Consider the following 16290-nt stretch of genomic DNA (forward strand, 5'->3'; position numbering starts at 1 on the left):
TAAACAAAAAGTAAGGAAGTGGGGGGATAAAGGGCGCTCTTCTCTCTCTCTCCTCTGACATGTTTTCCTCTTGTTGTCTTCTTGTCCAGTGGTTTGAATCGTCAAAGATCCACGCTGCGGCGCTGATCATCGGAGAGCTGTCGGACAGTCCCAGTCACTGGAGTTCAGTCAAGTCACTGGACCAATGGCTCAAAGAGCAAGGCATCCCTGGACTACAAGGTACGGAGATGGACATATAAACAGACTATTAAGATGAATACAGATACTTTAATAGGAATTAATGCAATCTGAAATCTCACTTTTTTAAATAATATAAACCACATGTGTATCAAGATCTTAAAATCACATCGTAGAACTTTTTTGTTTGTTTGACCGTATCGTCCGTGTGCTCCAGGCATCGACACCCGGCGTCTAACCAAAAAGATCAGGGAGAAGGGCACCATGCTGGGGAAGCTGGTGATGGACGGGACGCCCGAGGACAGTGTTCCCTTTGATAATCCCAACCAGAAGAACCTGGTGCAGGAGGTCTCCATGAAGGTAACACACACACATTTACTGTATGTACGCAAACAAAAAACAAATAAGCAAACCCTGAACTGCAACCAAACACTTTGTAGTTGTGTGTGTGATCCTGTTTCCTGGTTCAAGATCAGGCAAAGCGGATGCAGATTTGATTTGATCTAATCTTATCTACTATCGATCTATTATGTTGCAATATAAAGTCCAAAGTTCTGTATTAAACCTCAGATTTAAAGAAGGAAATAGGACAAGTAAATAAGAATAAAGCAGGATAAGATTGTTTTTGTCTAGTAAAGCTGACCGTCCTTATCCTGCTTCCTTTGACCCTGACCTACTTAATATTTTTACATTTTTTAATACTTTATTCATCAATATATTCTGGTCTTTTCCTTCAGGAGCCCAGAGTTTTTAATCCCAGTGGTAAACTGCGCATCACAGCGGTGGACTGTGGGATCAAATACAACCAGATCCGCTGCCTGGCTGAGAGAGGAGCCCGCGTCACCGTCGTCCCCTGGGACCACCCATTGGACAGCGCCGGTCAGTGAACGCACCACGACTCATGCATCACACACTCTGGCCTGTTAGATCCAGTGCAAAAACACAAAACATTTTTTACTCTTTTTATCCAGAGTGACTGATATTTGTTTTGCAGCTTGAGGTTTTAGTTTCTTGTTCTAACTCTTTAGCGCGTGGACAGGAGGAGCTGGGGATTAACCTGCCAACAGTTACAGTTAAAGGCCGACTCGCTCTTATTATGGGTGGAGGAAAAATCTCTCTCTGTTGCCTCGAACGCTGTCATATTGAAAGTTGGCAGACAATCAAACATTGAATTAAAGTTTCTGTTTTGTCACTTTTTAGTTTTAATTGAGATTTTTTCTTGTAAACAGTTGTAAAACCAAAGATTATACAAGTAAATACAAAAACAAACAAACACATGGGAGTTACTATGTTGCTATCTGTCCTTCGCTTGTGAATTTAAAGGAATAGTTCAACATTTTGGTAAATTGGCCCATTGCCATAATCCCTATAGTCATAGCAGTAGGTTCGTTACCTTTAATTGTCCGTGCAAGCTATTTTTAGAACGGCGGAGCAGAGCCGTGAGCTGCTCAGAGCTACGCTACGGAGGCTCATGGGATTTCTTGGTTTCCCTCATCAAACTCATCAAATACACAATCCAACAACTCCACAACGCTCTGGTGGACAAGTTGTGACCTGCACATTCACCACGCTATGAGATAATAACACAACGTTACCAGACAGAGTTGTTTTAGAGGTAAATACAGAGACTGCTTGATGAAAAACGGAAACGTGCATCAGCGGTTTTGCATGAATTCCCCTCTAAAACAACTCTGTCTGGTAACGTTCTGTTATTATCTCATAGCGTGGTGAATGTGCAGGTCACAACTTGTCCACCAGAGCGTTTTGGAGTTGTTGGATTGTGTATTTGATGAGGGAAACCAAGAAATTAAAGTTAACGAACCTACTCCTAAGTTGAAGTGTTGCTATGTTGAACTATCCCTTTAAAGTTTTATTCTCTTGTCTTTTCCAGACTTTGACGGTGTGTTCATCAGTAACGGCCCCGGGGATCCTGAGTTCTGTCAGGCCACCATCAACAACGTGAGGAAGGTGGTCAGCATGGATCAGCCAAAGCCTCTGTTCGGTATCTGTCTCGGACACCAGCTGCTCTCCCTGGTCATCGGAGCAAAGACCTACAAGATGAAGTCAGTACCTCACACACACACACACACACACACACACACACACACACACACACACACACACACACACACACACACACACACACACACACACACACACACACACACACACACAGAGATCAGACACCAAGGAGAGAAAAAACTCTTTTTTTACTCTTTCTCTCTATTTTTATCATGAATCTCCTGCAGCTGTTCTCTTTAAATCAGCAGAGCATCAGTTTGGGTTCATTCAGAGATTACTAGTGGCTGTGCTCATGTCTGGACCGGGACAAAGACAGTGACCCCAGCGACCTGAGCCAGAGAGGCTCTTCAAACCTCTGTAGAAACACACACACACTCACACTCGGCTACAGTTTCTTTGGGAGAGCTGCGATGTGAAATGCAGCTTTTTGCTGTTCTCAGCAGTCTGTGCATGAGTCGCACCGACCGGCGGTGTTATGAAAAAGACTAAACAAACAAGCCCGAGCGTAAAACAGGGAGCTGCGGAGCTCCACGGGGTTCAGGGAGTTTTCGTTTCCCCTGAGACTCGACCGACTCGCCGCTTTATCAGGCGCCGTGTGAAGGTCAGGATGGGCTGCGAATGTTCCCATCAGCCGGCAGGAATCTTGTTGGCACCTGGACAGACCGACAGCGCTGCCAACAGAACGACTGTCGGCTAATGGGAACGCTCCATCCTGACCTTCACACACACAATACAGGATTGTCTGTCTGGAGCCACAGTCTTAAAGGTCCAGTGCGTAATATTTGACTAAATCTGACTATACTAAAACTGCTATGAATATATTAGTAGAAGTGTATAATTGCTATAAAATAAAATCTGTTTGGTTTTCGTAGCCTTATAATAATTATTTTATGTATACATATAGCAAAGGTCTTGCTTTAGAGCAGTGGTTCTCAAAGTGGGGTCCAGGGACCCCCAGGGGTCCTTGAGAGGGTTCAAGGGGGTCTCCAACTTTTTCTTGAAATTTTACCACTTTTCTAGAATTTTTTTTTAAAAATTGAGACATTTTTTAAACTTTTTATTTTTTAAAACTTTTTTTATATGAAATTTTACCACTTTTTCTAGAATAAAAAAAAAAATCCTTTTTAGAAATGTTACCATTTTTTCTTTCTTTTTTTCATTTCTTTTTTGAGAAATTTTTACCACTCTTTTTTACTATTTTACTTTGAAAAAATGTTTTGCCACTTTTTCTAGATTTTAGATTCTAGTGTTTTTGAGAAATTTTTACCAGTTTCTTCTAGAATTTTTTCTTTTAGAAATTTTTTACACTTTTTCTAGAAATGTATAAACGTTTTTGGAGAAATTGTCCCAGTTTTTAAAAAAAATTCATGCCACTGGCCCTAATTTATACGTAGATTGACTAAAAAAGTAACATTCTTCAGTCTCAGAATAGATATTTGTGTATTTCTGATTTTTTTTTTCTGAATTTTGTCCAATGGGGGTCCGGGGTCTAATTTGTATCAGGTTAGGGGTCCTTGATGTAAAAATGTTTGAGAACCACTGCTGTAGAGAGTGTAGCATGTTTGTACGGCAGCCTGAACGGTAAATCCAGGCAGCCAGAGAGCCCGATTAGCCAGTTTTGCGTTCATAAATAAACCAACGCAGAAGAAGCGGAGGGAAAGAAGGAGAAAGAAACCATGTGTGTGATTTCTGTGTGCTGTCTCGTCCGTCAGGTACGGTAACCGTGGCCACAACCAGCCCTGCATCCACAAGGGAACAAACCGCTGCTTCATCACCAGCCAGAACCACGGGTTCGCCGTCGACCCCGACACCCTGCCCAAGGACTGGGACGTCCTGTTCACCAACGCCAACGACCACACCAGCGAGGGCATCGTCCACAACACACAACCCATGTTCAGGTAGAGCGCTTAGACACACCGAGTGATGCGATACACGCAACAGAAATGTCTGAGTTGAATGTTATTTCTGTTGTTCCCAGTGTTCAGTTCCACCCGGAGCACATGGCCGGTCCCACGGATCTGGTCGGTCTGTTCGACGTCTTCCTCGACACCGTGAAAGACCACAAGGAGGGAAACACCACGAAAACAGGTAAAACTGGTTTAGTTCAGTTTCAGCTCTGTTCACTTCTTCTATAAGACACATTATTTCTCAGCTGGTTGATGAACTATTGGCCTCATTATGTAATCTTACACCTGGATTACAATGGATTTGAAAGGCCGGCTTCTTTTAGATATTGGATGTATAATTTAAGATGATGGTGATTTACCTTTTGGGCTTCCTTCCAAAAACAAAGTTCATATTACAGCTGTCAGTCGATCTAAGATACTTCATCATGATTAATCACACACTTGTTCCAAATCTACCTTAAAGAGGAAATTTCTCAAGTGTTTGATAAAAGACAGATCTACTTTCATGAACCAAAATCAGTATCAGATTTTGTCCAGAAACCCTCAAACGCCTCGCTGCATTTGTCATTTATAACACAAAAAAGCTCCAGTAAAACCATGACGACTACTTCAGAGTGTGAACTCGTTACAGAGGCGGTTTTCAGCTCGAGATTGCAGCTGATTCATTTCCAGCAACTGATTCACATGATGAGTCATTTCAAAGGTCGATGTAATAATAATAAAGCGCCAGTCGATCCTGTCAAACATGAACACATTTGACTTTCACAGCTCTGGTGGTTTATAGTGTATATGAAACACACCAAATTATGGAGATAAAGAATTGAATCTGGATTTAAATGTAGAGAACATTAAGTGTCTAATGGCAACAAGGACCAGCAGAATAAAACCACTTCAACTTCACTTGTGAGAGACATGTATGTACAAAAAAGAAAGAAAGGTGGAAGCACTGCCTGTATTTTAACAAAACAAATGACTCCAGGGACTTCCTGCTATAAAAAAAAAGGGATGCAGACGTCCAAGAGAAAAAGGCGACTGAGGCACTCTGTCGTCCGGTGAGAAAAATATGTGAGAGCAAAGGCAACAAAACAGACCTGAACTCAGATCTTTCCCAGTTGAAAACAACTTCAAAGCGTTCAAGACGCACCGTGACAGAATAACCAAAAACTTGGCGTTGCATTCAAAGTGCTTCATGTAGCTAAAGGCATAAAAACATGACAAAGGGCAAAAAAAAGGAAATTGAACAATATCCATCATATCTCACTATCATCATCAGCTACTGTTATCAGTGTCCATATGTATCCTCCTTCCCAAGCTAGGAAAAAAAAAAGAGAAACAAACGAGGAAAATCAATAAATTAAAATGAGGGGGTCGTAGGTAAAAGAAAACAAACATATGCTCTTTCTCCTCCAGTGAAGCAGCGTCTGATGGATCACCTCACCTACCCCGGCTCCACCAACAACGAGAAGGCGGTGCGGCCCAGGAAGGTCCTGATCCTGGGCTCAGGAGGTCTGTCCATCGGCCAGGCCGGAGAGTTCGACTACTCTGGCTCGCAGGTCTGTAGCAGAAGAAATAGAAGAACTGGGAAACTGGGATTATTTTATATTTCTTATCATTATGTTTATCAAGCTTTTGTATTGCATTGTACAATGTTAAATCATGTTAAAATCATGTTAAACCATGTTTGTGTTTATTATGTATGAACGATTTTTGTACCTCACAAATGTATGCCCATTAGCTTAGAACTGTAGTCGGAGAATGCCACCCTACAAGCCCCTGGAGGGTTTTTTTTGGCATTTCCCCTTCACATCGTCTTGGATTTTATATGTTATATCTTTTTTAACTTTTGATATGTGAAAATGTTTTTGTTTTCCAGGCCATCAAGGCTCTGAAGGAGGAGAACATCCAGACGGTGCTGATCAACCCCAACATCGCCACGGTGCAGACGTCCAAAGGCCTGGCGGACAAAGTCTACTTCCTGCCCCTCACCCCGTACTACGTCACTCAGGTACAAACGCTCTCTGACATAATCTGACGGTATTTAGGAATCTGTACGATTAATTAATCAATCGTGGAGTTTAAAGGGATAGTTCAACATTTTGGCAAACTAGCCCATTGCCATAATCCCTATAATCATAGCAGTAGGTTCGTTACCTTTAATTGTCGGTGCAAGCTATTTTTAGAACGGCGGAGCAGAGCCGTGAGCTCAACAACTCCAAAACGCTCTGGTGGACAAGTTGTGACCTGCACATTCACCACGCTATGAGATAATAACAGAACGTTACCAGACAGAGTTGTTTTAAAGGTAAATGCAGAGACTGCTGCTGAAAAACTGTCCCTGAAGGCAACGTGCATCAGCGGTTTTGCATGAATTTACCTCTAAAACAACTCTGTCTGGTAACGTTGTGTTATTATCTCATAGCGTGGTGAATGTGCAGGTCACAACTTGTCCACCAGAGCGTTGTGGAGTTGTTGGATTGTGTATTTGATGAGTTTGATGAGGGAAACCAAGAAATCCCATGAGCCTCCGTAGCGTAGCTCTGAGCAGCTCGTGGCTCTGCTCCACCGTTCTAAAAACAGCTTGCACCGACTATTAAAGGTAACGAACCTACTGTTATTATGACTATAGGGATTATGACAATGCGCTAATTTGCCAAAATGTTGAAATATCCCTTTTAATACTGCGGTTAATGGTGAAAACAAGTAATCGTGACGTCCCTATTTCAAACCCGCAGAAACAACCTGACATGAACATCATCTCCTCGTGTCTCCACAGGTCATAAAGAACGAGCGGCCCGACGGCGTCCTGCTGACCTTCGGCGGTCAGACGGCGCTGAACTGCGGCGTGGAGCTGACCAAGCTCGGCGTCCTGGAGAAGTACGAGGTGAAGGTCCTGGGAACGCCGGTGTCCTCCATCGAGATGACGGAGGACAGGAAGATCTTCGTGGAGAAGATGGAAGAGATCAACGAGCACGTGGCGCCGAGCGAAGCGGCGCTGTCCGTGGAGCAGGTGAGGATCGGTGACGTCACAGAAAGGAACAGGGTATCCGCGGGGTCTTGAAAAGTATTAAAAGGCGATAAATCAATTTTGGGAAAATTAAGACCCTTAAAAAGTATTAAAAAGTATTTTCACGACTTTATAATTCTTTCTTTTAATTCAAGATCTTTTTATTAACATTTTCTCATAACAAATGTGCGGTGCTGGATAGCCATTACAGAGACATGAGATGGGTGTGGGTACATATCAATCACACCATGCACAAATGAGATATATAAAAATAAAAAATTTGAAATTGAACAATGTACAAAATAATCCCTCCCACGTCATTGCCAGATTACTAGTCATAGTATAAAGTCTTACATTTTGAAGGTATTTTTTCTGAATTAGCTGTCCAAGAGTTTGAGTCCTAAAAAACATTTGTAAAAGTGTGTCATTTTCAAAATTCAAAATGGCTGTCTAAACCGGAAGTGGCCAGATGAAATCCATCAAAATCGGCCCACTGGCGGTTAAAATCTGGTCACTTCCGGTTTAGACAGCCATTTTGAATTTTGAAAATGTCAGAAATGGATTCAGCATCATCAATAACCCCTAAAACCACTCCAATATTGCCCAGATCAGCCAAGTCAATTTTGTTGAAATATTGCCCATATATGCAATTATGCTAATTTATGCTAATTATGTCAGTTATGCTAATCCGGCAGTTTCTGAATACTGGGGACCCATACTATATATTTCTAACATAAAACTTTGGGGTACTCAACATTTCCGGGTTCTCAATGGGGCCCTATGGGCTGGCAAGTAGACTAAAAGATGAACCAGTACATAAAAAAGAAAAGATGATTTTTTGAGTGGAGCAATGTTTTTTTGTTTTGTTTTTTGATAAAATTTGCCTTTGATTTATTATCCCAGCCTATTTTGAATTCTGTTGTATCATAGTGGTCTATATAGTCTTTATCACAAACTAAAACTGTTAAGTTTAAAGTGTCACTGATGTAAATGGTTACAGCTTGAAGTGGCGGTGAGGTATTGAAAAATAATGAGAAGGTCTTGAACAAGTCATAAAAAGGTATTAGAATTAACTTCAAGATTCCTGTATATACCCTGAGGAACCCAGATGTTCCACAAAATCTCCAAAATGAACCTCCGTGTCTGTTTTTTCTAACTGTTTCCAGGCGGTGGCGGCTGCGGAGCGTCTGGGCTTCCCCGTCCTGGTCCGCTCGGCCTTCGCTCTGGGCGGTCTGGGCTCCGGCTTCGCCAACAACAAGGACGAGCTGACGTCTCTGGTGACGTCGGCCTTCGCTCACACCACCCAGGTGCTGGTGGACAAGTCGCTGAAGGGCTGGAAGGAGATCGAGTACGAGGTCGTCCGCGACGCCTACGACAACTGTATCACTGTGAGTAAAAGACGACAAGAATCATTTTTACTTTCATGTCTGGATAAAGAGCAAAGAGGAACGGGCTCTGGTGAAACTAGAGGCGCCGAAAATAATCGCTTCAAAGATGCATCGAGTTCTGTCACATAATCTATTTTTAAATTAAAATAATTCATTCAAGTTTGATGACGTTCACAAACAGAGATGGTGATTTGTTTTATTTTAAAGCACAAGGCAAAGATTAACGTTTTATTGTTTGTGAGACATTAACAAGTGCACCTTTAAGTCAGCTAAAGGCCTTTTTTCTTTTTCTTTGTGTATTCATACTCCAAGGAAGCTGCTGTATTGCTGTAATTATTTGAATTTAAATGATATTTTCTATTTTATTTTATTTTATGTCCAATCCACTCTATTTATTGTATGTATTCATAACATAACAGTTTACCAAAGTGCTGCACAGTGATTTACATACAAGACATAGAACACAAATGGTTAAGAAAAACAGATTTAAAAAAAAGAATAAAAAGGTGTAAAAAAATTTTTTATAAAGAGCCATAAAAGAACAGACAGATTAAAAATACACTAAAGACAAACAAGAACAGGGATCACACAACTCTCATGCTGAGTGAAAAGCCAAAGAATAAAAGTGAGTTTATAAGATGTGATTTAAAAGTAGGTAGGGTGGTGGATATGTATATAAAAATGTAAATAAAAAGTTATCATATTTATCTAACTATTTATGTTAAATAATAAAAAAACATGTGGTTGTGACGCATCGAGATGCATCGTATAATAGAATCAAAACGAATCGTGAGGCCGGTGAAGGTGCAATACACCACTAGATGAAACGTGTACAGTATGTTCATTCATTCATTCATTCATTCATTCATTCATTCATTCATTCATTCATCCTTGTTCAGGTGTGTAACATGGAGAATATCGACCCTCTGGGCATCCATACCGGGGAGTCGATCGTGGTGGCGCCCAGCCAGACGCTCAACGACCACGAGTACAACATGCTGAGGAACACGGCCATCAAAGTCATCCGGCACCTCGGCATCGTGGGAGAGTGCAACATCCAGTACGCCCTCAACCCCGAGTCAGAGCAGGTGTGTGTGTGTGAAGATAAACACTAGACTGGTGGTGGTCATCGGTGTGTTAAAACATGTTTATGTGATTTATGTTTGTTTGTGTTTGTTTCAGTATTACATCATCGAGGTGAACGCCCGTCTGTCCAGGAGCTCGGCTCTGGCCAGTAAAGCCACCGGTTACCCTCTGGCCTACGTAGCCGCTAAACTGGGGCTGGGCATCCCACTGCCACAGCTCAAGTACGTCACCAACACCTTCACACATCCAGACGTGTTCATGAGTTCATGAGCAACTTAGTTTAGATTATACAGCAGTTTGGGCACCCCTGGTCTAAATGTCTGTTGATGTGAACAGTTCAGCAAGTGGAAGACGAAACAATCTCCAAAAGGCAAAAAGTTACAGAGGACACATTCCCTTTACAGTTTAAACTATATATATTTTTATTTTCATCTTTTACATTTTCAAAATGACAGAAAAGGAAAAGGTTTGGGCCCCTGTGTAGTTAGTAGCTAGTAGCCCCCCCTATCACAGACTAACTATCACAGAATGTATATAGATAACTTTGACCAAGGTATCAGACAAGATATTTACTGAGAGTTCAATTCTTTTACAGGTGGCTGGTTTGTTTCCCCTTTTTCACTCTAAAACTGTAGAAAACAAATATAAAACACTGATATTCATTTCACTTTTTGCCTTTTGAAGATCATTTCATTTTCCACTGGCTGGACTGTTCACATTAACAGAAGCTTTGACCAGGGGTGAACAAACTTTTGAATGCCACTGTGTATGAAAGTATGTTATGTTTTCTCTCTCCTCATGTTCCTTTAAACTGACTCTAATCTGTGGCTGTTATTCTGTTGTTTTCTGTAGGAACTCCGTCACCAACTCCACCACAGCGAACTTCGAGCCCAGTCTGGACTACTGTGTGGTGAAGGTGCCGCGCTGGGATCTCAGCAAGTTCCTCCGAGTCTCCACCAAGATCGGCAGCTCCATGAAGAGCGTCGGTGAGCGAGACACAAACACAGAGTTCTATCACCGGTCTGGAGACAGAAACAATCTGATGAGAAGACAAGAATCTTAAGCTGTTTATGTATAAAACTACAGTCGACAGCCGGTTCACAGGTTTAAAGCTGTGAACTCCCACCGACACCTGTTGTTAGATGACATCACTGATGTTTGAACGCTGTCGTCTACAGGCGAGGTGATGGCCATCGGCCGCAGCTTCGAGGAGGCGTTCCAGAAAGCTCTGAGGATGGTGGACGAGAACTGTGTCGGCTTCGACCACACCATCAAACCCGTTTCTGAAAAGGTAAAAATCACGACGTTGGTTGGTTGGTTTATTTATTTGTCTTCCTGGGGTCTTTGAGTTACAGGAACTGTTACATAGTTGAAATACAAAGAATACAAACGACAACAGTAAAAATAATTATGAAGGACTATTATTCAAATAAAAACACTGGACCAATCCCAGTAAATATTTCTGTAGTTTTCTCTTAAAAGAGGTTGAACTCTTTCCTTTCAGCTGATTTCATGAGCTTATGGCTCTGTACAAAAAAGAAAGGAAGTTAAAGAAGTATTCTTCTGGGCAGGGTAAAGCCGTACAGCTATCTTGTAGCATGTGCATGGATTTCATAACTATATTTGATATTTTTAACAAAAAACTCTGGAGTCTGGGTTTTTCAAAATGCCAAAAATAAACCAATAAATGAGATACTAGCCTCTTTTCAACAGGTATCCAACCTAGTTCACTATGACTCCTTCAGTTCTAGTCAAAGGTGGGCAGCCCAGAATAAATCTAGCTGCTTTGTTTTCTGTGATCTGTAGTTTTTTTTCCAGTTAGTCCCTGTTAAGTGTTTCCACTGTTTCCTGCAGAGCGACTGTGGCTGTGACAAGTTGTTCAGGATCCATTATTTATTTACAAAATATCAGATGTCCCTGTGAGTCAGCGGCCGTGAGTCAGGGCCGAGCGCTGACGTGGAGGAGACGCTTCCAATAAACACTAGTTATAATTCACTTACAGTAAAATAGGAGAAAATCAGTTTTCCTTTTTTTTTCTTTCTATCCATGTCTGAAAACTAAACCAAAATCAAAACACCTTGTGACACAAAAATGAAATTAATCAGCTCAAATGGAGAAAGATTAATGTTAAAAACAGATTTTTTTTTTTCTCTATTGATTATGTGGAAAACAACTCGATGTTACTGTGTCGTTAAATCACAAAACGTCATCACTCGACCGCTGTGTTGTGTTGAAAACAAACCAGCAGATGGTGCTAACGAGCTGCGGAGCCTCTTCCTCCTCCTCCTCACAGCTGTTTTCTCACCCTGCTCTTCCTCCCTCTGCTCTCCTCCTTCTGTCCAGGAGCTGCAGACTCCCACAGACAAGCGGATCTTCGTGCTGGCGGCCGCCTTCAGAGACGGCTACACCGTGGACCAGCTGTACGAGCTCACCAAGATCGACCGCTGGTTCCTGCACAAGATGAAGAACATCGCCGACCACGAGCGGCTGCTGGAGACTTACAACCAGGTGAGACGGAGGAGACGTGAAACACTCTGGGGAAGAATATGAGCTGTTTTTCTGCTGTGTCATGTTTTACATTCATGAACTCTGCTCTGCTTCACCAGGACGAGAGCACGATGCCTCCGGAGGTGATGAGGAAGGCCAAGCAGCTCGGCTTCTCAGACAAGCAGATCGCTCTGGCTGTGCAGAGGTTTGCTTTGGAAACTTACAGAGGAACTGTTCTGTTTACAGCTTTTCAAATTTATAAATATGTTTAAAATGTTGGATACTTGTTCTAGAGCAGTGGTTCTCAAAGTGGGGTCCGGGGACGGGGGGTTAAAGGGGGTCCCCAACTTTTTCTTGAAATTTTTACAACTTTTTTCCAGAATTTTTAAAGTAATTTTTTGAGAATTTTTTTTAATTATTTGTTTTATTTATAGAAATTTTACCACTTTTTTCAAAAAAAATTAAAAATTCTAGAAAAGAAAGGGGAAAAAATTCTCCCCCCAAATTTTTTTTTTTTGAGAAATGTTACCACTTTTTCTTTTCTTTTTTAATTTTACCTCTTTTTTAGTTGGGGTTTTTTTTTTTTTTTTTTCTTTTACCACTTTTTTCTAGTTTTTAGAAAATTTTTTAAATTTAATTTTATGACTTTTTCTTTCTTTTCTTTTTTTTAGGTCTGATTCCGGGACATTTTTAATATGATAAAATAGTAAACAAGCCAATTTCTGTACTTTTCGGTTACTGAATCTAAGCGTTTCAGAGAGAAGTAGGTAAGAGCCAGAATGGAAGACGCAGACAGCTTATATGTGATAGTTATAGATTTATTTTATTGATTGAAACTTTCAAAAGTTCCCTGCTGGCGTCCAATATCACATTAACCGCTGAAATGAGCAGAACAGTTTCCCCTTTAAAGATAATTTGTTACAGGAACCAGTGACTGGATGAAAACTGTTGTATATTTTCTCCTCCCGCAGCACCGAGCTGGCAGTGAGGAAGCTGCGTCGTGATTGGTCCATCCTGCCGGTGGTGAAGCAGATCGACACGGTGGCGGCCGAGTGGCCGGCCCACACCAACTACCTGTACCTGACCTACCACGGCACCGAGGACGACCTGAGCTTCCAGGACCAGCACGTCATGGTGATCGGCTCCGGCGTCTACCGCATCGGCAGCAGCGTGGAGTTCGACTGGTGCGCCGTCGGCTGCATCACTGAGCTCAGGAAGGTAACGCGTCACATCGGGTTCATTCAGTCTCGTTTTAACTTTTCCTTTTCCTTTCTTGAATTTGAAGCCTGGTGCAGTTTGTGTTTTTAATTTACTTGTTAGTTTTTTTGTCATGAATCTTTTACAGCCATGTTAATTTGCAGCTATTTCAACCAAACTCTTCAAACTGAATATTTTAATCATGTTCTCTTCTTTGCAGATGGGTTTTAAGACCATCATGGTGAACTACAACCCTGAGACCGTCAGCACAGACTACGACATGTGTGACCGCCTCTACTTCGATGAGATCTCCTTTGAAGTAAATGAAACTCTCCTGTGTCTCCTTTTCATTTAAGATTCAGGATTTTTTTTATTTCTATACTTTGTGAAGCACATTTTCACTTGCACTTTAGAAGCATAGATTCTCAGCATATTTATTTATGATATTTTATTAACTTATATTAGTAAATCTGCCTTGTCTTGTATTTATTCTCCCGTTTTTTTTTGTTTGTTTTTTAGCGAAAGATTATCTTGTTTTTACGTATGCAAATGCATTAAACTGAATCTGAATCTATTGGATAAACTCTTTTTATTGATTTTCCTCACTTTGAACATAAAACATATCAGACACTACAGACACCATACACATTTACACGTACACGTTTACATAAAAAGGTAATTTAAGTTGTATTAACTTATGTATCTCGAAATGAAAAATAGACAGATGAAGGGGATTAATTTAAAAAAAGAAAGAAAAAAGATTATACATAGTATATGTAAGGTGATGGAGGTTTTTTAAGCTCAAGTTTATTGTGATGTTGCAAAAAAACAAGAAACGTGGTAAAATGAAGCTGAATTAACTCTTCTTACACAGTTAAAACAAAACAAGTTTGAGCTTTATAAATAAATAATGAATGAACTACTGCAGGAGTTTTGTGTTGCTTATTGTCTACATCATCTCACCTCCCTGTCCATTGTGTATTAATGTGCGTTCTGGACGTGTTCCAGGTGGTGATGGACATCTACGAGCGTGAGAACCCTGAGGGAGTGATCCTGTCGATGGGCGGCCAGCTGCCCAACAACATCGCCATGTCGCTGCACCGCCAGCAGTGTCGCATCCTGGGAACCTCGCCAGAGTTCATCGACTGCGCCGAGAACAGGTTCAAGTTTTCCCGAATGCTGGACACCATCGGCATCAGTCAGCCGCAGTGGAAGGAGCTCTCCGACACAGAGGTGCTTCATCATATCATCATCACTGTGAGCTTTTAGAAGCTGCTTGTTTTGAGCTGTTAACAAAACCTCTCCTCGTCTTTCTCTGTCTTCAGTCTGCGGTGAAGTTCTGTGAGACGGTGGGCTACCCCTGCCTCGTCCGTCCCTCCTACGTTCTCAGCGGAGCGGCCATGAACGTGGCGTACAGTGACACCGACCTGGTGAAGTACCTGAGCAGCGCCGTGGCCGTGTCCAAGGAGTATCCTGTCGTCATCTCCAAGTTCATCCAGGAGGCCAAGGTCAGGAAACAGACTCTCAACGACTCTCAACTCTCTCCTCTGTTGTTTTTACAGAGTGATGAAATGTGTGTGTACTGGGTAGAATAGTGCATCACATCCAATGTGTGCGAGTCCAGGAGCAGAACAAAAAGCAAACTGTTAGGTCAACGTTTCAATCTAAACTATTATACCAATAGATATTATACAAAATATACAGATGTGGATACAACAAACAGCTGGATGATAAAAACAGACAGGAAGATCAGGAAGAACATGGGGAGGAAGGAAATCCTCAATTAAACGAATAGAAACTAATAGATTCAGTAAATTAGTAGCAATAGGGCTGTCGGAACGAACTTCACTATTCAAACAGAATTTGAATTATTTTAAAATGAGAACACATCGAAGGTCAAAACTGACGTTCTTACGTGTGACTTCGGCAACGACTCAAATTAACATTGTGTGTTGCAACGTTCGGGGTAGTAAACATGTTGATGAAACAATTTTGTTGTTGTGCACGACGTAGAGCTGCAGCTTCAAATAGAAGAGCAGAGTTTTGTTTTAATTGCCCGTTTATTCAGCTACGTGTAGCACACCTTGTTTTTTTTTTTAATATATTGATCGATCCGCAGACCACATGTGGATTGACATGGATCAACTGTGATCCGTTGCACCTCTACTTATAATATTTAGATTTCCCTTCTTGCAGTTTTATATTGAGTTGGTAAAATGAATATACTGTAGGTGTATATGATACGATAAACTTTATTGTGTGTATACTGTATAATGAGCTAAATAAATAATAAAATAAATAAACATTAAAAATTTGAATATAATTCAAACATTTAACAAAAGAAACGTTAGAAATTTGAATCTGATTTGAGAGGAAGATCGACAGGCCGACTAGTTATATACCAGACAGAAACGCAGAGACTTCCTGTAAATGTTGCACTGTCCCTCTTTTATGGCTCTAACATCAAATGATTCAAATGTGTGTGTGTGTCATGTTTTTTTATGTCTCCAGGAGATCGACGTGGACGCGGTGGCGTTGGACGGGGAGGTCGTGGCCATCGCCGTGTCTGAACACGTGGAGAACGCCGGCGTTCACTCGGGCGACGCCACGCTGGTGACGCCGCCTCAGGATCTCAATCAGAAAACCATGGAGAGGATCAAGATGATCGTCCACTCCATCGGCCTGGAGCTGCAGGTCACCGGACCCTTCAACCTGCAGCTCATCGCCAAGGTAACGCTGTCGCTCCGCGTGTTCGTTTAAATGCGGTTTGTGGTTTTAAAAAACGTTTTAACGGTGGTTGTTCCTGCTGCAGGACGACCAGCTGAAGGTCATCGAGTGCAACGTGCGCGTGTCCCGCTCCTTCCCCTTCGTGTCCAAGACTCTGGGTTTGGACCTTGTTGCCCTGGCAACGCAGGCCATCATGAAGGAGGATGTGGAGCCCGTGGGTCTGATGAGAGGAAAGGGCGTCGTGGGAGTGAAGGTAACGGCGCCGAATGTGACTTTTTAGGTCGATTTATACAGG

The 16290-nt window shown here is 41.7% G+C and overlaps 1 protein-coding gene across 1 annotated transcript in view; it reads left to right on the forward strand.

The window, feature by feature from the left end:
- cad (carbamoyl-phosphate synthetase 2, aspartate transcarbamylase, and dihydroorotase) overlaps positions 1 to 16290 on the forward strand; it is a 31485-nt gene that overhangs the window by 2260 nt on the left and 12935 nt on the right. Inside the window, exons 3-24 of the mRNA XM_084000487.1 lie at positions 90 to 219; positions 395 to 537; positions 915 to 1056; positions 2069 to 2240; positions 3912 to 4097; positions 4178 to 4287; positions 5517 to 5659; positions 5980 to 6111; positions 6880 to 7113; positions 8277 to 8498; positions 9398 to 9586; positions 9681 to 9805; positions 10437 to 10570; positions 10763 to 10875; positions 11928 to 12092; positions 12191 to 12276; positions 13043 to 13289; positions 13489 to 13587; positions 14277 to 14501; positions 14594 to 14776; positions 15780 to 15998; positions 16081 to 16248. Of these exons, the coding sequence (XP_083856613.1) occupies positions 90 to 219; positions 395 to 537; positions 915 to 1056; positions 2069 to 2240; positions 3912 to 4097; positions 4178 to 4287; positions 5517 to 5659; positions 5980 to 6111; positions 6880 to 7113; positions 8277 to 8498; positions 9398 to 9586; positions 9681 to 9805; positions 10437 to 10570; positions 10763 to 10875; positions 11928 to 12092; positions 12191 to 12276; positions 13043 to 13289; positions 13489 to 13587; positions 14277 to 14501; positions 14594 to 14776; positions 15780 to 15998; positions 16081 to 16248 (3567 nt within the window). The remainder of the gene's footprint in view (positions 1 to 89; positions 220 to 394; positions 538 to 914; positions 1057 to 2068; positions 2241 to 3911; positions 4098 to 4177; positions 4288 to 5516; positions 5660 to 5979; positions 6112 to 6879; positions 7114 to 8276; positions 8499 to 9397; positions 9587 to 9680; positions 9806 to 10436; positions 10571 to 10762; positions 10876 to 11927; positions 12093 to 12190; positions 12277 to 13042; positions 13290 to 13488; positions 13588 to 14276; positions 14502 to 14593; positions 14777 to 15779; positions 15999 to 16080; positions 16249 to 16290) is intronic.

This window comes from Trachurus trachurus (genome assembly GCF_905171665.1).
Source record: "Trachurus trachurus genome assembly, chromosome: 24".
Classification (NCBI taxonomy): domain Eukaryota; kingdom Metazoa; phylum Chordata; class Actinopteri; order Carangiformes; family Carangidae; genus Trachurus; species Trachurus trachurus.